This window comes from Myotis brandtii, unplaced genomic scaffold, assembly GCF_000412655.1.
Source record: "Myotis brandtii unplaced genomic scaffold, ASM41265v1 scaffold115, whole genome shotgun sequence".
In the NCBI taxonomy this organism is placed as follows: Eukaryota; Metazoa; Chordata; class Mammalia; order Chiroptera; family Vespertilionidae; genus Myotis; species Myotis brandtii.
In genome coordinates, this window is record NW_005353967.1 from 8,466,339 (window position 1) to 8,487,296 (window position 20,958).

The following is a 20,958-nucleotide window of genomic DNA, read 5'->3' on the forward strand; positions in this document are numbered from 1 at the left end:
TCCAGCAGCAGCGGGCACCGCTGCCCGCCGCGGAGATGGCCAGCACTGAGCCTCCAGGTGGCCGCCTTCCCCACCAACATCCACTGCAACCTCGTGAGAAACCCCATGTGACAGCGAAGCAGCCAGGCCCTTCCTGAAGTCACACCCCACAAAACCATTAGACTTTTATTTTTTTAAATAAATTAGTGTTTGGTGCACAACGCTAAGTTAAAGTGTCATTTGTTACGCGTGCCAACGGGAGGAACGTCTCCTTGGACGCACCTCCGCATTCCAGCTGCCCGCTTTCACTTCTGAGCGTTCACACGCGGTCGCTTTAATCGGTTTTCCTTTGGGTTTATCTTTTCACACCCTGCACACAGGCACACACCCAGCCGCACAGGCACAGCGACCCACATACACAAAATCGATTCAGTGAGTCCATCATTCAGTGAGTTTGAGCCCCAGATCGCCCAGTCCGGCGTTGTTTCTCAGCTGAGGAAACACGGGTCCGATGGGATTGAGTTTCTTGCCCAAGGTCATGTGGCTAAGGAGTGTCCCAGCTGGAAGAAAACCCAGGTCACTGACAACCAGCCTAGTTCTCTTCCCCACTAATTAAGTTCTCACCCACCTCATAAAATAAAATGGTTCGTTCCTTTTCTAGCCCAGAGGCCATAAACTGGAGGTCCCTGGGCGCAGTATCTCATTGGCCTCCTAGGGGTGACCAGTGCGCGTTGCCTCCGGCTGGACGGCCTGATGGGAAGCCAGGGCTGGAGTGGGAAGTGCTGAGAGGGCCTGGCCTACCCGCCTTCCTCCTCCTTCCTCCGCGGCCTATTCTGAAGGCCACATGCTAATTATGGTCAGTGCAGGCGGGATTCCCGAATGTGCTGGAAAAATGCCAATCCCCTCCCCCCAGCCCTTCTATGTTAGACCCTCCTTACAAAAACAAAAGTGTTTTCGGTGGTATGTTGCATATTTCTGAATCCAGATCAAAAAGATGACTGGTTGGGACAAAAGACCCGGAAAGCCTCTGTTAGGACTGGAGCTGGTTAAATGCGAGGAGTGTGGATCTGTGTGTGTGATCTGCCGCTCAGGGCCCAGGCAGGCTGTCATTAATACGCTCTCAGCCGCCCACTGCCCCAGAGTTGCCCCAATTTTTCTAAGCCCTGCAGCATTGCCATTTCATTCGTCTGGCGAGGGAATTAGAGCCAATGACTAAGAAGGCCACCACCCCGCGGTAATGATACATTTCTAGTCCCTTCAGGGATCTTGCCAACCACCAGATCTCCCTCCACCCACAGCTACCATCATTCTCTGACCCAACGAGTAAAGGATGATTAAAAGTCTTTGACATGAGGTGTGGTTTAGTTCAATATGTACTGTTGGTTCTGCAAATAAGCTGGTGGGAGGTTGACTATGCATGTTATGTGCCATATGCCACTCTGTGGCCGGCATGCAGTGGGACGCCTGAAAGGCAGGGGAGGGGAAATGCATTTTCTTTCTACTTTTGAAACACAGGCTTGAAAGCAAAGCAAACGAGTTTTAGAGAAAAAATATCACATAATTACAGTTTTGTTCATCCTTCCTGGATCCCTCATACTGTATACTGTTTGCCTCTCAAAAGAGCAGCAGCAGATTCAATCAACCACAGATTCATAAAATCATGTTCAGATAAAAGTAACTCACTTTGTGTGCTTGATATAGTTTGGGAGAGTTATGTGTAAATTGAATTTTTGCAAATTTGGTCATATTTCAAATATTCTTAATTTAAATTGGTCCCATTTTGTAAAGCAAATAATAATTTTGTAATGCAAAAAAGTCACTTCCTAACTTATTTGTTTTGTAAGTTTAGGCTATTGTGCTTACCTTTTTTTCTAAATGCAAGATACACCTATAGATAATGGCAGGCAGTAAGATTTTAAAGTAATAAAACAAAAATTTTAAATATAAATAAAAATATTTTTAGTTTTAGAAATTTAATCTAGGAATTTAGATTTTTATCTAAAACTTTTTTTCTAAAGTAAGAATGTGCCTACCCCATAGTAAAGCAGTCTGGCACCATGTAGCAAAATATTGAATTTATCCTTTGGATATAAGAAAACAATTGTGTAAAGATGTATGGACCCAAAAAGTTGACTGTGACATTGTTTATAATAAAAAAAAAAAAAGGAAAGGAACCTAAAATGCCATCAATGGAGAAGTTATTGAAATAAAAACAGATTACTATATTAGCATGCAATGATATTTGTGTTGCTGTCAAAAAGGGCAAAAGAACCACAATGAGATATCATTTTCACCGACCATGTGGGCAACAATTTGAGTCAACCTCCTGTTGGTGAGTGTGGGGTAAGGAGGAGATCAGAAGTGGTATGACAAGTACCTGAAACACTTCCTCACTGGGAGTGTCGAGCGGTTTGAGTACCATCGGTCCACAAATACTCAGGAGACTGAGATGCTATCATCAGTGTGACATGAACTTGAATTATTTACTTAAAAAAAATTAGAGAGCTATTTTTTGTATATTTAAGAGATTCATAAAATATTTTAAAGAATTATACTATTTAATGAGCAAATATTCAAGTTTAATTTTTCTAAGATATTTTCACTTACGATTTTTAAAGGGAAAAATATGTATTTGGCTTTCAGAACAAGTTCTAGAGAAGATCATTTGATGTATTAAAGTTGGGTAGTGGTTTTGCTACATTTACCAATACTCAGTGTTACCCACTTCTTTGGTCTTTTTCAGGGGGAGGTATACTTGCTCTCTAAACTTATTTGATTAGAATAAGTTGAGAATTATTTAGCAATTTATGGAAATGAACTGTTATTTAACACTAGAGGCCCAGTGCATGAATTCATAGGTAGGGTCCCTCAGCCTGGCCGGTGATTGAGGCCTATGGGGGATCCAGCAGGCCAGGGAGGAGGGACCCTGGAAGGCTGACCTGCCAGCCCCCCCCCCCACCAGGGCCAATTGGGGGGTCGGCCAGGGGAAAGGGTCACAGGAGGTTGGCTGTGGGATGACACTGACCACCAGGGGGCAGCTCCTGCGTTGAGCATCTGCCCCCTGGTGGTCAGTGCGCATCATAGCGACTGGTCAACCGGTCATTCCGGTCGTTCCAGTCGCTCGGACATAACGGTTGCTTAGGCTTTTATATATGTAGATGTTATCCTAAAGACTTTCATTTGGTTACCAACTTTCTTTTGGTGTGTGCATAGTATAGGAAAACAAGGATAGGGAATACTCTTCAATAATCTCACCATCCTAATTTAACACTTTTTAAAATTTTTTTCTTCCAGGAATTTTTCTTAGAATTTTTATTCTTTTAAATACAAAACACTACAAACACACAGAAAAATACAATAAATAATATAACAGAACTCCTGTGTGCTTCATATAGCAAATTAGCTACTCTGAACATCCCTTCACTTTTCACCACTCCTCCTAAAAGCCAAGTGACAGAAAGCAAATGGTCTGTTGAACTAAAGACGTAAAATTCTGCATCTTTCAGGGCTATACTTCTGATTATTTATTCAGCTGAAGATTCACACTGACTTTTGTAAAATACAATTGTTCCCACTTTGAAATACACCTCTTAAGCACGTGAAACACACACACACACACACACACACACCTAAAAATGCTAAATAAAATACCAGAATTAAAAATTATTTTTAAATGCATCACTGAGCTGGTAGGAGAGAAAGAAATATTTAGTGACTAATAAAGTAAAAGCAGGAATCCTGAATATTATGAATGCTTTGAATTTCTTTTTCTCTATAGAGGCATCTGTAGAGCCCTGCTGGCATTAAACTTGGGTCTTGATGGTGGCATGGGATAGCAGAGACCAAGGCCATGGCCCAAAGTCTAATTGGAGAGCCTCTCATAAAGCTATGACTCCACAACTGCAGTACATGAGTGAACTAGCTATAGAGTTGACGGTAATAAGGAAACTCATTTATGCTTTGTGCTGGGTGGAGGAGAAAAAAATCTCCCTTGAAAATTCATAAAAAGCAAACCCTCACAAGGGTTTGTGGTACGCTGCATATTTTTGAATGCATAATTTCCATTATCTGTGAGAACCAAAAAACCCCAACTCAAGCTAAAATTTAATTTTAAAGCATTTTCAGGCTTTAGTTGCTTCCGGGCACAAAGCAATATTCTTTGGAGGAGCCCACCCTCAAATCAGGCCTCCAAATATTCTTATGATGAAACATGAGAATCTGGCCTGACCGTCAAAACTCACAAAACACACAAGCAATCGAGACACCATAGGGAATATCCCAGACACATAATCAAAGAATCAGGCCACAAATGATTCTGAATAATATAATTATCAATCATACATAAAATGGATGTATGTTTAATTGGCAAACAGTAAAAATAAAGGGGATTTAAAATATATATGGAAAAAGAGAACAAAAATAATGATCCTGAAAATTTGCAAAGGAAATAGAATTTCTAAAAATAAAAAAATATTATCATTGAGATTAAAAGTCCAATGAGCTCTGCTAGTATGGCTCAGTGGTTGAGCGCTGACCTATGAACCAGGAGTTCACGGTTGGATTCCCAGTCAGGGCACATGCCTGGGTTTCGGGCTCCATCCCCAGTAGGAGGCATGCAGCAGGCAGTTGATCAGTGATTCTCTCTCATTGTTTATGTTTCTATCTCTCCCTTTCCCTTCCTCGCTGAAATCAATAAAAATACATATTAAACAAAAACAGTCCAAATGAACTGGTTAAACAGAAGATTGGGCACAAAGATATTATTCATCATGTAAAACAGAAAGAGATAAAAGTATGAAAAGGTAGCTAAGAGACTTAGAGAGTAGATAAGCTCTTACAAAAATCTAATAAGAATTTCTAATAAGAGAAAAGACTCCAATAGTAATCAGGGAAATGCAAAGTGAAACAACAATGAGATGTCATTTTACCTGTCTTATCTTGGTAAAATTGATAATACCACGTTCTGGAAAGGATATGAACAAATAGGAACTAGTATGCATCGCTAGTGGGGTATAAATTGGCAAAACCACTTTGGAAAGCCATTTGGCAATATCTAGGAAAGCTGAAGATGTATCTAGGTGCTGACCCAAGATACATTCTCATTCGTGTGCCCAAGAAAATCCAGACAAGGATGTTCGTAATCACACTGCCTGTACTAGCCAAGGTGTGAAACGGCCTAATTATGACTTTTTTTTCCCAAATCCCTGCATAACCCCATTCTGCAGGAAAGGAGCACATAACAAGAATCTAGTCATTTACAGAGCCTGGGGACAAGTTCTGCCTTTTTCACTTCAGCAGGGGGCAAGGGCACCTGGGAAGAGAATGAAATTTAGGACTGAGGGAGTTCTGAGGATCATCTTGGTCATTCATTCATTCATTCATTCATTCAACTAATAATGACTGGAAGCCTGTTCTGTAGCGGGTCCTAAGAATTTGAAGGGCCCATCCCTCCAAGCTCAAGCCAGTTCTAACTTTTTGGGGTGTGACGAGACTGGATCTGTGCATCCTCGAACCTGCTGTTTCTCCCTCTGAATCTCAACCTTCTGGGTGTTTCACTGCACATTAGCTTTCCCTCCAAGAGACAGTCAGGAGTAATGAAAGAAGAGCACAGTTCCTTCTGCCTTTTGTTAGGAAGGGAAAGTGGAAAAGGCCAAAAGTCTTCCCTCTCCATCCTTCAAGGCCCTGCTCAGGCCCTGGAAGTAGGTATTATCTGGTGCTTGACTACTGCCGCTAGTCTTTCTTTCTCAGTTCTCAGGCCTCATTTTCTATGGCAGTCACTTGGCTATTAATAATATACTTGCAATGACATTTAATGCAGTGGTGTTTAAATTAGAGGTAAATTTCTCATTGCCTGAGCATGAGTTTTACCAGAATGGCCAGAATGACTCTCTACATTTTCTCACAGAATGAGTCTACATTTTCTCACAGAATGACTACATTTTCTCACAGAATGACTCTCTACATTTTCTCACAGCACACATAGAATGTACTGTACACAGTCATTCTGAATAAAGGTTTCTTTTTAAAAAATGAATACATAAGTGAATGGATGACTTAAGCAAAAAATTGGAAATTAATTTTTAAATTTATTTATTGGTGTAGTCCCTTGTCCCTGTTGTAGGACCCTAACTCTGATGTCAGGTTTTGGATTTTTTTTTTTTTTAGAGAGAGAGGAAGAGAGATGGAGAAACATCAATGTGAAAGTGAAACATCGATCGGCTGCCTCCTGTATGCCCCCTTACCAGGGATCCAGCAACCTTAGGTATGTGAGACAACACTCAACCCGCTGAGCCACACCAGCCAGGGAGGAGGTCATTTTTTATGTGACAAATACCTCTAACTGGAAATCCTTATGTGGATCAAAATATATCATGCTGCATGTAGCTGAAGTCTAGGTGGAGGTTTGGGGGAGCACTTTGTCCTACAGCTATGAAATTTGGTATTTATCTTCTTTATGATCCCATAGAATTAGCTGCATCTAGCAAAATAAGACAGTATCTCCTAAATCAATGTTTCCATACACTTGAATATACTCTCAATAGGCCCATTCAAAGCATCTTTAAAACCTTAATTTTCCAATATCAGATCTTATTTTTAATTAAGGCTTAAATTCCCCTCTCCCTTGCATCTCCACCGAAGGATTAGGCCAGGCCACATCACATCTGGCTGGGCCTGCGACGTCTCGGGGATTTATGAATGACAAGCTATATTAGAACTGGGGTCGTGTGCAGTCATCCTGAAATCAGAAGCTGAATGCTCCCTTCCTGGCAGCGTGGGGTCTGGGTAAACAGGCCGTCCAAGGCGGCACCAGCCTCTCTCTCTCTCTCTCTCTCTCTCTCTCTCTCTCTGTCTCTCTCTCTCTCTCCAGCACCGAGTGCTTCATGAAAATGCACAACCAGAATCCCTGGCATTCTCTAACGAGGGAGCTGTCATCGAAGCAAAGCTATTTCTTTCTTAACGTTGGTATGAGAGGGCAAGGGAAGGAGGAGGCTGGAGGCGGTGTGAGGGAGAATCAGGAGGAGACAGGAGGGCACCGTGAGTTCACCAGCACGCGAGACTGCCCTTCCTGCCCTTCATGGAAGGGCAAGGTCATGGGCCTTGTCTGTCCGAGTCCCCACTCATAAGCTGAAAAATATGCAAACGCGTGAGTTCACCCAGAAGTTCAGACATTCTTGGGGCATGACAGAGAATTATTTTGAAAACATACAATAAGATTCTTGAGGGGCTGGTTTGTCCGTCAGCAGCAGCCGAGTCTCTGGGAACCGGGAAGCCTTTCCTGAAGCCGCTGTGGTGACCGCAGGTCACGGCGGGTGCTTGTCTCCCTGTGAACAGGGCTGTCTGTGTCTGGTCCATGAGACCCGCTGGGCAGCTCGGAGCTCTCTTCATTTCCTTAGTGACCACTGCCACCCAGGCTGCAGCCACTGGGACTCCCGGGGTCGCGCCCTGGCTCCCGGAAGCCCTGGGCTTCTGCCTCTTCCAGGGCGAAGCGCTAGAAAACAGTGAGAGAAAAGCAGATATCCCCAAAGATGGACTAGTATTTGGGAGAGACGGGCCTACAGATGACACTAAACGCCACCCTGAGATAAAACATGTAAAGGGTTTTGAAAAATTCTAGTGCTACGTCCATAAAAGATAATGCTATTCCTATCTAACCGCATGGCTTAGTGCACCCACAAACTACAGGCGCTGAGCCGTGGATAAGCTGGCCTTTAAAAACAACCAGTCTGCCTTCCCTTCTCAGAGCTCCTAATCCCTCACGCAGCTTGTGGAAACTCGGCTAGACTTGGTGATGTATGGCAGTCGGCCGCATGCAGGTCAAGGCAGGGACCTTTACCTCTGACCACTGGTCGTGGTCAGATAAGAGATGAGAGAATAGAAAGTGGCACCTGAGAGTTCACATTCGTGTGCATCACGTTATGATTTTCAAAGCACTTTCGCTTTGTAGCCCCAGAACCCCGTGGACTAGGTGGGGATTATTCTCTCCGTTTTCCAAGCAAGGACACCAAGGCTCAGAGAGGTGGCCTGGCTCTCCCAGGTCCCGGGGCGGTGAGGGGTCCGCCGTGGCTGTGCGGTCAGCGGCCTCTAGGAAGCGGGGCAGAAACGTGGCAGGATCGCCTTGCAAACCCAGAGAGTGAAACAGGTGAGCTGCAGCTCCGCAGGGTCAGAGTCCTTTCCCTGTCGGTGGCTCCCAACAGCACTGCACAGTGTGCCTGGCCGGGGCGGGCTTGACTGGCCGCCTTCACACGGCGCCTGCTGCACCTCGACTCTCAGAGCCGCACGCTCTTGAATAATCTGGACAAAGGAGCGCTTGCTCCAGTATCAGGGTAATTGCAACATGCTAATATTCGGCGCACTCAGCACTTTCCACCCAGATGTTATCTCATTAACCTTCCCGCGTCCCAGCGAGGCGTGTGCTACATGCAATGTTGCTGCAGCCTCCGCTGCTTTAGGAAAATAGTCCTCCCTGGCCCCGGCATGATCCTTCGGCTCTGCAGCTGTTGTGCTGGGGCTGTGGGCCCTGAGGTGGGATTTATCTTTAAAGGAAATGACTGAAGTGCAAGTGGCAATACTATACCGATTGCTGTGTTCTGAGCGCAGGTATTTAGAAGTCTCTTTTTGCTGTAAAAGGGGGCATTTGCTTCTCTATGATGATACTGAATAATAAACGTTTTAAAAACGTCTGTTACTTAATTCTTACATTGTTGGAAGTAGGTATTATCCTCTTTTTATAGGAAACCGGGGTGGCCGAATAGGAGGTGTACCCAGATCTGGAAGACTCTCCAAAGCCAAGCTGCCCGTGCCGGGGTCCTGTGTAAGAGGTCCTTCCCTACTTTGAGCTCAAGAGAGTGAGGACCCAACAGCAAGTCTAGTTGCCACCAACTAAATTTGCAGCCTTCCCTCCATGCACTGCCAACACCAGGGAGAGAGGAGGTGAAGGGTGGGGTATAGGGCAGCCGGGCTCACAGCTCCTCCCAGCAGCTCACCTGAAGGACTTTCCAGCCCCATGGGCTGTTCCCAGGGCAGCCCAGGGCGCCTGAGCCGGCAGGGTGTGCGTGCCCCAGTGCGGTGGAGAAGTAGGCAGGGCGTGAAGGGAGTCTCACAAACCGAGATGAAAGGAGAGGAGAGAAATTGGAAAATCCGGGCAAAGGAAGAGGGGAAGGGGGGCTGGGAAGGGAACCCGCATTCGCTGCAGAGGCCTGTGTCAGCTCAGACTCTGGCAGTCAAAGCCTCAGTAGAAACAGGTCTGGTAAGACCCAATGAGTCCTTGTTGCTTGGTGTCAGAATGAGCTTCAGCACACAGAGTCTGCATTTTTGGATTTGTCCCACCAAGTCTAGAAGGAAAAGAAATGCCTCATCAGCAGCCTCAGTAAAAGGAGGTGGTGTTGTGCATGTGATCAAATCAATAAGAGCAAACTACTTTAAACACCGATTTTGATAGACCTTTATTGTTTTTACATTAGCTCCTGGGGTTAACATGAGAGCCTTGCTAATAGTTTTCATAGAAAATTGATTGTAAGAGGAGAGGTAGTTTATTGTCCCAGGTTCATTAGGATCCACACCCTAATTTCACAGCTTGTAAATGAACTTGCACTACCATTTGTTTGAGTAGTTCCTTTAGCCCAGGCCTTGGAATCAGGAAAGGGGGGGTGGGGTGGGGGGTGGCCCTAAGCAGAGGGCTCTGCACCTGGCTGCCAGGTGACTTGAATACTGTGTGTACTTTGGAGTGTTGACATGGTAGAGAGACTCACCAAATCCAATACGCATTTTTACATTCTTTTATGGAAAAGTGTACTCAGATTGGGATCAGCCCTAGTAATAAACACCCCGGAAATAATCAGCCACCTTCCCCGAGGCTACAGTTCTCATGAATGTCCTGGTTGTGGGCATGTGACTAATTGCAAAGCTCTGATAAGTAGTGTGTGTTCAACGTAAATTAAAAACTGGATGTTGGACTGACATTTGGCCTGATAGTGCTAAAGCAGCTGTTTCCAGCTTTGTCAGATCAGACTTAGAGCCCTGCGATTTTCACCCCGTGTGCCGCAGACTTTTTAAAACATGCAATACCTGACTATTTAGTCAGGGGCACTGACCTCTTTTCCCTTAGATCAGTGGTTCTCAACCTCCCTAATGCTGTGACCCTTTAATACAGTTCCTCATGTTGTGGTGACCCCCAACCATAAAATTATTTTCGTTGCTACTTCATAACTGTAATTTTGCTACTGTTATGAATCGTAATGTAAATATCTGATATGCAGGATGTATTTTCATTGTTACAAATTGGACATAATTAAAGCATAGTGATTAATCACAAAAACAATATGTAATTATATATGTGTTTTCCGATGGTCTCAGGCGACCCCTGTGAAAGGGTCATTCGACCCCCAAAGGGGTCGTGACCCACAGGTTGAGAACCGCTGCCTTAGATTGTCAAATTAAAAAATGACAACCACCAACACAACAATAGCCGTGTGGTGTGAATGAATCAAAATTATGCCCATTTTTTTTGTCAGATCTGGAAAAAATATAATATGTATTTTTTAGTAATAGGTTTATGTGTACCATGAGATGAAAAACGTTGAAAATCGCTGTTATAGCCAAATGAATACTTTTGGAGGTTTGTCGTTGATTCCTCACTTATTTAAATTTCAGTAGCTTCTAGATCTAAATTATGACAGACTTCAAGTAGGGTTGTGTTTATTCTCATTGCCATAAGTGGGTGGTAATAAACTGCACAGAGACTTGTGACTTCCATTCCTGTCTTTTTCCAAAAGGACAGATTCTCATCCTCAGGGGCCCCTGACCAGGTTTATCATCCCTAAAGGCAAATTCTCACTTAAATCCAGCCAGTCTCTCCTGCTTTAATTCAGTTTCCTCTTCCAGTTACGTCTTCAGAAGTCATGGGCAATGACTGTTTGACATTTCACCCATAAAACCCTCTATGAACTTGAAAACAGCAACCAGGTGTATCCACAGGCTTCTCTGCCATAAGATAAAACCTGATTCCTTTTGACTCTATTTCCCCCAAGAGAGGGCTCCTAAAGCCCCTTTGACTTCTCCCCATTTTTATTAAGTGTGCTGAGGAGCAGTTAGGGCACATTCGGGGGTTAATAATTCAGTGAGATCTGCAGGCAGGGCCCCTGCGGCCAAACCATGGAGGATGTCTCTGCCTTCGTTAGCAGGTTGGGGTGTCCTCATGTTGCAAGATGTCTGCAACAATTCTAGATATCCCATGCAATACAATAATGCCCAGTAAAAGATGGGGGTCTCCTCCCATGAGAGTCTCTATACTATAAGAAAAGCCTTGCCCTAACTGGTTTAGCTCAGTGGATAGAGCGTCGGCCTGCGGACTGAAGGGTCCCAGGTTCGATTCCGGTCAAGGGCATGTACCTTGGTTGCGGGCACGTCCCCGGTAGGGGCTGTGCAGGAAGCAGCTGATCGATGTTTCTCTCTCATTGATGTTTCTAACTCTCTATCCCTCTCCCTTCCTCTCTATAAAAAATCAATAAAATATATTTTTTTTAAAAAAGAAGAAAGAAAGAAAAGCCTTTCCCCGAAAGCTCCCCAGATGACTTACTCTCAGATCTCATTGGCTAGGATTGCGCCACAGGCCTTGGGAATGGGACGACTAAGTTGCCTGGACACAGCCCAGCAAGAGGACTCATTTCCTGAGCACATAGCTTCGTGGAAAATGGATCCTCAAACAAAAGCAAGGCTCTGCCAGCAAGGGGACAGGGACAGTGATGGCTGTTCAGTGGGCAATCTGCCGTTTGCCACAGGTGAGCAAAAAAAACGGGAGCAAACTATTCTCCACCTAGTTCCAAATACTAGCAACATAACGGAACAAGTAATTGCTGAGAACCCATTAAGTATCAGGTGCTGTGAGGGGGCGGGCACACAAAGATGACCATCACGTGGTCCTTGACCTGTGAAACTGGCAATCAAGGTGGGGAGAAGATGCTTTCCATGTAACTTCAAAACTGTGCAGTAAGTGCTAAGAGAGAAGTGTGCAGAGTGTTCTGGGAGCAGAGAAGGAACCCTGAGCTCAGCCGAAGGCTGTGATTCCGGCGGCCAGGCCAGGTGGACGGGCTGCACATGCTGAGCATGCGTTGGGCTAAGAACTTGAGACTCGGGAGGAACTATGAGGTATGTGACTCTTGATTTTCTAGTCTTTGTATAATATTTTATGTTTTATTATTGTGGCTCATCTAAAGTTGATGAAATAGAAAATCCCTTCAAGCCTTGAGGGCTTGAGGGTGGTGTGCATTTCAAGGGTCATTTCCCATGAGTTCATTTTTTCATATTTTGTATCTGGATGAAATCCATTTTATGATCAGTGAATTCCATATTTAAACAAGGAAACCACTCATCCAGTAGGAAAATGTGTGAGGGAGTGAAAATGAATGCGGTACTGATCGTGATGATGTCACTGGCTCTGTAAATGGGCTGTTTTTAAGTATTATAAGAAAACTTTAGTAATTTGGACTGAGGGAAAGTCTGTCGCTTAGAATTGTTTTATTACTAATGTGTATCTTAAGATAGGGTAGCAAACAGCTGCTTATGAGGAGTGTGTGTTAAACAGATAAGGATTTCCTTAGCACATTCATTGTCTCCCTAAAAATGCTCCTCCAATGGCAACAGACACTAGAAAACAAGCTGTTCTTTCCTCCTGTATTTTTTTTAAACATGATTTACACTTTAAGAAAAAAATTTGCTTTAAAAGATATAAACTTTAGCCTGGTCTCTGTTGAGTTTTTTAGAAAATTATGAATATGTAAAGAACATGTGCTTTTTAAAATCTTCTCGATCCATTATTGGAGTTCTATATGCATGTTTTCATCTGAAATATAATTCTCCTCTTACAAATCATTAAGAGAAAGATAAACATTCCAATAACACCGAGGCAAAAGTCACAAACAGGCAATTCAGGGCAATAAATTATATAAAATAAGATTGGATTCCTACTAAACAAAGGAATGAATGTTAAAGCAACGTATCACCAATCAAATTGGCAAAATTTTTTGTAAAAAGATAAACCAATCAAAGTGTCCAGGGCCGGTGAGAGTGTGGAGAAATGAGCACCAATATGTTACTCTGTATCCAAAATCTTAAAACAACTTAAATGTCCATTAATAGAAAACAGACTAATGAAATAATGGTATATTCATGCCATGGATTACTGTGCATCTATTAAAAAGAATGAGGTATATCTTATATATTGATTCTTTAAAATTTGAAGATGTATTACACAAACAAACAAGTTATAGAACAGAATAAAAGTTATCTATATATAGATATATGGAAATATTAGTAATTGTACTTTCTGGAAGGATGTATGGGTAACAGTGTAGTTATAATGGTTATATTCCGGGAAAAGAACTAGAGGTAAAGATGAAAGACTTTTACTTTTCACTTTGTACCATCTGTATAGTTTGAATCTGTGTAAGAATTTCTATATTTTAAACATAAAATGTGCTTGTTTTTTAAAAAGATAGATTACAGCCCTAGCCAGTTTGGCTCAGTGGATAGAGTGTCGGACTGTGGACCGAAGGGTCCCGGGTTCGATTCCGGTCAAGGATACATGCCGGGGTTGTGGGCTGGATCCCCAGTGTGGGGTGTGCAGGAGGCCGCCAATCAATGATTCTCTCTCATCATTGATGTTTCTCTCTCTCTCTCCCTCTCCCTTCCTCTCTGAAATCAATAAAAATATTTTAGAAAACAAATAAAAAGATAGATTACATTTTCATGGTTTGATATGAAAAATATCTGCGCTGTAAGAAGAGAAAGAGCAGGTACAAAATACTCAGAATGAAAAGGCCCTGTTAATGATTCTATTTAGATAGAGATCTAGGTGTAGACCTATGTAGTGTTTGTATTTAAAAGTCTGGAAGGAAATACCCTGAACTATGGTCAGTGTGGCCACCCTCGACAACGTGGGGGGAGTGTTGATATGGCAGAAACCTTCACTTTCTCTGTACTGTTTAATTTTGTACAGTGCTCATGAATTATCAGAAAGAAAACTATAAATTTTTCCAACTGGGGGAAGATGTAACAGAAAGGAAAGGATATCCACTCCTCCCACTCCCCTTTACATGAATCACTCCTGTCTGCCTTACGCAAAAACAAAGGTTTGTCTGGGTCTCTAACCTGGCTCTTCTAAGCTTCTCTCACCTATTTCCCTTTTAAATTTCACCTGCCAGGGCAGCTTTATAGTCTGAGTGGGATAGGTGAGAAATCTCTCCTCTAATCCAACTTATCTACCCAAGTCTTGCCCAACTAGAAAAACTGGAAAATCAAAATAAAAAGCAGAAGTCCAAACAAGACACTGAAAACTAGCCCAACCTGTCAAGGAAATCAACATGTTTTAGCGAACATGTTGGTTTGTGCAAGGAGCTGGCAGCCAGGTGAAAGGAAGGGAGCCAGAGGCTGGGACCCAGGCCCTGGTGCTCCCAGAGACCACCTGGAGGGTCTCCCCACGATTTCCACTCATCATATCTATTGCCCTAATGTAGGAGGCTGATATGAGAACCTGGTGGGGCAGCAGGAGTGCTATGGAAATGAAAGGTGATCAACCACACCAATGTGCAAGCCCTGAGGTTTGTTTGTGAATCCTGCCAAGAAAATTAGAAGAACCCAAGATGTTCATTAACCCAAATATGCTCTGACTTTATGGAGAAAATGCTATGACAACCCAGTCTCAACAATTGCTCTTTCACATACTTTTCTTAAATATCACTTTCAGTATTGCCAACTGATTGCCATTGGTATCAATTCTTTGGTGCCAATTCAACACCAACCAGAATCCCCAATTGGGGGTGATGAAGAAGGAAACTTTATTCAGTGTAAAGCAGCACAATTATGATACAGCACAGCTCTAGAACAGCTCTGAGGACAGGCAGCCGTGGGACCAGGCCCCTCTCTGGCTAGACAGTTCTTCGAAATGGTCTGCTTCACTCTGCTCTAGTGAGACATGGTCAGTGTTTCAGCTCAGCCAGGGAGAGGCAGCCTTCCTTCTCCCATGGAAAGGAAAAGTGTACTCCCTGAGCCAGAGGGAAGCTGGCTTATATGGACAGGAGACCTTGCCTCTGGTCCCTGATTGGTTCATCCTCATGCAAATGAGGACGCCAGATCCTCCCAGTTTGGTTGGTCCAAAGGACACTGTACTGATTGGTCAGAATAGAGCCACTCTGATTGGTCAGAGCTGCATAGCTCTGATTGGATGCGGAGAGCCTCAATCCTATTGGTTGAAACAGAATTGCAGGAAACCTTTATAAGGCCTGGCTCAGATGGCAGAAAACACTGTGTAGGCATGCAGTTCAGTGCAGGCTTCTCTGTGAAGTAGTTTGCATGAGAGGTCCCTATGCAGAAATGGCTGCTAGGCTCTGGTTTGTTTTGTTTTTGCTTTTGTTTTTTTTTGGTGTTTTTTTTAGCACAGTTAGCCACATGCCCTTATTATTGGTGTTTTCTTTCCTCAGGGTTCACAGTCTTATAATGTGACTGCACACTAATGGTGCAAACTGCTATTGGGCAAATAATAGCACCTTGTGTTGACACATTTTCAGCACCCTTTCATACCCTGTCCCTCACCCCGCTACCCCTCCACCCCCACATCAGCAAGTTTTTTATTACTTGCGAGAGCCACTATTAGAGAAAGGAAAGGCAACGTAGATGTGTCCCAGCACTGGAGGAGAGCTTAGAAAAGCGAAGCCTCGGCTGAAAGTACAAATCAGATTCCCACTTCAATGAGGGAACCGGAAGAGGAGGTTGAGCGTGTCCACACAAGGGGAAGTGGCCAAGCAGAGGTTTCTAAAGCCAAGGCCACTGTTTAACCTATGGAGCAGCTCTTTGCCATTTTCTTGGATCTAGTTATTACAGAATATTACACGTGCTGGCCCATATTTTCTTGTAAATTGAAGTACTAATCCCCAGACCTCAGGATTTGGCCTTATTTGGAAATAGGGTATTTGCTGATCTAATCAAGTTAAAATAAGGACATTAGAATGGACCTTTATCTAATATGACTGTTGTCCTTATAAAACGGGGAAATTTGGATACAGAGACAGACACAGAGAGAAAAAGATGTGAAGACACAGGGAGAACACTGTGAGGCTGGACTGATGCATCCACAAGCCTTGGCTACCAGAGGCCAGGAGAGAGGCCGGGACAGACCCTCCCCCAGAGCCGGCTGAGGGAGCCTGGCCCTGCCCACACCTTGATTTCGGACTCGAGAACTGTGAGAGAATACGTTTCTATTTATGAAATAGATAACCACCCAGTTTGTGATGCTTTGCTATGGCAGAAACAAATATACCTGCTCAAGTCACATATCCTTAACCAGGGTCAGAAAAATGAAGGGTGAAACCTCAGCCTATTCCTGCGTGGCATGTTTGTGTGACAAAAACGTAACAGGAGTTCATGGCTTTTCCATTGTGGTGGTGGGTTTTTCTGGCAACACTCGGCCTGGAGTCATCCTCTTCCTGTGGAAAGCAGGGAGCCAGGCGAGCCCTCCCTCCATGGCCGCACAGAGAGGTGAGGTGCAGAGCCCAGCCTAGCACACCGTCCTAACTCAGACCGCTGCTTGGCTCCGTGTAGGAGCCAACGCTGTGTACACAGCTGCTTTAAGCCCAACCTTCATCCAAATGAAGACGAAGACAGTGATAGGGCTCCCCAAAGGGGACAAATGCCCTGAGGCCAGGGAGTGACCCTTCTTCTCGTGCCCACTGTGGGGACAGGCACCAGGGGCAGGAGGGTTCACCAACAAAACTGAACCGAAAAAATCCCAAGAACATCAGGAACCGGCCCCTATCTGGCCAATCCTTGTTCTTGTTTCATTTTTGTTTCTGGTTTTCTTTTTATTTTAAAACTTCCTTAGAGGGGAAAATATAGCACTAAAATTGGAACCCCAGTACATCATTTGTATATGTATCTTTGTGAGAATATAATTGATTCCTGTGTGTGTGTGTGTGTGTGTGTGTGTTTCTATTATATGGATTCAGTTCTCAGCTCATGCATTTGTTATCTTTTTGAAGCCAGGGGATACAAACAGAAATCCTCAGGTGTTATTAAAGAGAAGGCCCTGGACCAAGAGGTGCCCCCATGAGGGCAGGTAATTTCCCCTCTTTCCCCACGTGGGTGGGGAGCCCTCCAGCCTGACGCTGCCTTACCAAGAAGGACTCCCTCTGCTCAGGCCTCCCCTCAGCCTGTGCTGGGTCAGACCTCTGCAGCCTGAGCCTTTGCTTTCATTCCTCCGAAGACCCAGCTCCCCCCCATGAGGGCAGGCAGTTTCCCCTCTTTCCCCACGTGGGTGGGGATCCCTCCAGCCTGACGCTGCCTTACCAAGAAAGATTCCCTCTGCTCAAGCCTCCCCTCAGTCTGTGCTGGGTCAGACCTCTGCAGCCCTGAGCCTTTGCTTTCATTCCTCCGAAGACCCAGCTCTTTTGTCTGGAGCGTAGGCCAGGGGGAGAGGACAGAGAGGACTGACATCGCAGAGGGTCCTAGCAAATAATGTTACAAATTGAGGGCATCATCCCCTATTTACCTCCCCCTTTAAAAAAGAAATAAATAGAGTTCTTCTGTCAAAATAAAAAGCATGTGAAAAGTGCAGAGTTTGTTGTTGTTTTGAAGAATTTGAACAGCAAGGTGTTTTCCCTGGGACTCAGTTTCAAAATCAACACACTGACACCTGCCTGAAAAAGGAAAAATGGAGTCAGCTCTGTCATCACCCCGCCTCAGCGGCAGCGTCCACAGGGAAGGGGGGCGCTCTCCTTGGTCCCCGCTGTCCCCACACTCCTGCCCGCACAATGCTCCAGGGGTGAGGGTGGGGGGAGGGAGAAAGGTCAAGTTGTTTGTACATCTGGTTGTCTTACTACTACTGGGCTGGTGGGGCTGTTTTTCTGAGAGCTACTCCTTCCTCTGGCTGTTAAATACGTACTGTGCAGCTTTTCTTTTTTTTCCCCCTCTGAAGGCTGAGAGAGAAGCAAACTTTCCACAGTGTTAACTGTCACGGATTTTTCCTCCCCTTTACAATGGAGTGGTGGCGAGACGGTTCTGAAAGGCGTGATTTATTTATAAACATATCTGGAAATATTTTTAAAATAAAAGATGCCAAGGGTGGGGCTGGGTCCCAGCCAAGTCCCGAGAAGGGAGCTGTTTATTCTGGAGGTCAGCATTTGCACCCTCCCACAGGTAGTTTTAAAGTAATTCAGGGTCAAGTGGAAACATTCTGGTCATCCTGAAACCTTCAGTCTCAGATTCCTGAGGACATGGATTCTGGCGGGCCCAGACGCTGCTGATCCGAGAGGCTTTGCGCTTTAAATACAATCCGGTTTTGTCGTTTCTGAGACCAATGCTGACCTGACTGTATTTAAAAACAGCTTCCGCAGTTGCTGTCCCTAAGGCCTCACCTTCACTTCCCTCTGCTTCCTTCCCTTTGTGTTCGCCTTGTTCTCAGGCTGGACATACACAGGCCTGGAAGAGACTGGGGAACAGAGGATGGGAAGTTATTAACATGACTAACCACGCCCCTCACAGGTTCAGTCGGCCACCTTTCTGTTCTCTCGAGTCTGTCCTTTTTGCTCCATTCTAGTGCGGGACGTGCTACAATTGCTCTAAGTAAGGAGTAGGGAATAGGGAGTAGGGAGAGGATGTCTGGTCAAAGGGCATCGCGATGGAAACTGGAGAATCAAGGAGAGGAAATGGGGGCCAGAGATAAAGAAATAAGAGCTGGGAGAAGAGAAATAAATAGAAACAAAGATGATGAATAACACGAGGTACACACAGACAGGGAGCAAAATGAAAAAGGGGTGAGACATGGGGATTGTTTCCTGTAGAGAGAAACAATTCAGAAATAGAAAAATGTGAGAAACCTGAAAACAAACAAACTTAGAGGCCCCTACAGGAAAGGAAAGAACCAAATGGAAGTAAGAAATAGAACCCCAAACAGGAAGGACGTCTGAATGAGAAATGCCATTGAGGGAAGGAACAGAGAAACCTTTGTGTCCTGTTTGTAGATTAGAGGGAAGCGACAGCACAGAGGGAATCCAGGGGTGTTTATTCCTTGCACCTGGCAAACAAAAAAATCATTATTTTTTAATCATGGAAGAAATACCTCTAAGAGCTCTGGGCCTTTCATGCTATGGGCCCATCTCTCACTCATCTTAATCCCTTAGGACTCTTTTAAAAGCGTCAGGAAACCCAGCATGAGGGAAACCACATTTCCACCCAGATGACTTTTACATCAAGTTTACTTTAGAGAGATAAGTTCTCATAGCCCGTAGAGTTCAAGCTGGGTTACCTGTCCTCGGGGGAGAATTGATCTTGAGCTTTTTAGCCCCTGTAATCCCCGGGTAAATGACAAAAACATCTTGGTTCCTTAAAAATATGGATAAAGAAGTGAAATAATTATTTGCATGACTCCCATTTCAGAAGGCTGCTTTACTATTAATAAGTTCGAGGTTGCCTTGTAAGTTTAAATAATTTAACAAATGGAGTAATAAAAAAATGTAAGTAAAGCACAAACCGATAAACACAGCACAAACCCAGGAGAAGTAAAGATTAGTTATTTCATTACTGCAAATTGCTGTCACTACACATTATGATAAATTACCAAAAAGATGCCTCTCCGCCTCTTCTATAATGTCAGGTTATTAATTTCATTCATATACCAGAAATTATTTCCTTGTATGGCTCTCTTGCCCTCTTTTTCTAATGAGGAAATTGGGGGAGCAGGAAGGGGGGGGGAAGAAATGCAGTAGATAAAATACTCAAACTGGGGCTGAAGTGAATGAAAAAAGATAGAAAAAAATAACATTATAAGCTTTTAGCCCCATAATAAGCTCTTATTTATTTAGACGCTATTAATTTGGAATTTATAATAACTTGATTGGGATCTGGGCAGAAATTTTCCTTCATTTCCTTCTTGCTAAGTAGTGCAGAAGAATGATGTAAATGGGATTACAAGGGGAACAGTTGAAATACATCTTTGAGCACTTCAGGCAATCTCTTATATATGAATAATTAATATAAGAATCCATATCTTTCTTATCCAATAATTATCAGAAAGAATTTGTTAGGTCACCCTGCAGAGTAGGGAGGTGTGGGTTTACCACTAAATAGCAAGGCACTGAACTTGCTCAGCCCTTATTTTTCTTGCCTGTGAAATTAGTTCAATAATTCCAACTCTGCCTAATCAAGGGGTTTTTATGAACATGAAATGAGAGAATGGGTGGGAATGCATTTTGAAATTCATAAGTTATAACTAAAATCTATCTTATTCAAAATGAATTTAAAAATCATACTTTTTACTAATTCAGTGTGATCTTCTATCCAATATCAGGGAGGTTTTTATGTTTTATACAACTTCAATGAAAGAAGATTCCCTAATGAATTGTGGTGTGTGTGTGTGTGTGTGTGTGACACACACACACACACACACACACACATGTATGTATACACACAATATAGATAGAGGTGTGGGCAAAAGTAGGTTTACAGTGTGAGTACAAGAAACAGAGTTTATTGAATTATTATTTATTTATTATTGTATTTATTATTATTACTAACTTACTTTTTCCCACCCCTGAATAAACAACTTTATTGTTGAAAGTATTGTTTTGAAGTGATATTTCAAATCTATGGCTCCTATTGCAACTTAGCTCCCAAAATATAAAGCCAAATAGAGGGGTCATAATCACAGTGTCCTATACGTTTTTTCCCCACTAATAGATAACCTATATTGCTTTTGATGAAATGTATGTTGCAAAGTTTTAACGTAATGTTTCCTCTATCCTAAGACACCTACTTTTCCACATTTGAATGTTTTGGAAAATCAGAATGAGCTTTACTTATTGCCAAAATAAACATGTCAACTGCTAGATAGAGGAGTTGCTAAGAGCAATTGTCATTTGCTTGTAAATCCTTCAGAATAAAGAATTTTCAAAGCCAGGAGATTTGTTGGTGTTTATGCTTCACTCAGATGCAAAA

General features: G+C 43.5%; 1 protein-coding gene across 2 annotated transcripts in view; it reads left to right on the forward strand.

Moving 5' to 3' along the window:
* Positions 1-20,958, forward strand: part of LOC106728034 — a 95,576-nt gene that overhangs the window by 54,483 nt on the left and 20,135 nt on the right. Inside the window, exon 4 of one of the 2 annotated variants that reach the window (XR_001364284.1) lies at positions 11,575-12,118. Coding sequence is in view for 1 of the 2 variants with exons in the window: in XM_014548829.1 (XP_014404315.1) it covers positions 11,575-11,756 (182 nt within the window). In the remaining variant the exon portion in view is untranslated. Of the gene's footprint in view, positions 1-11,574; positions 12,119-20,958 lie in introns of those variants that run through there. The other variant, XM_014548829.1, reaches the window with a different exon arrangement.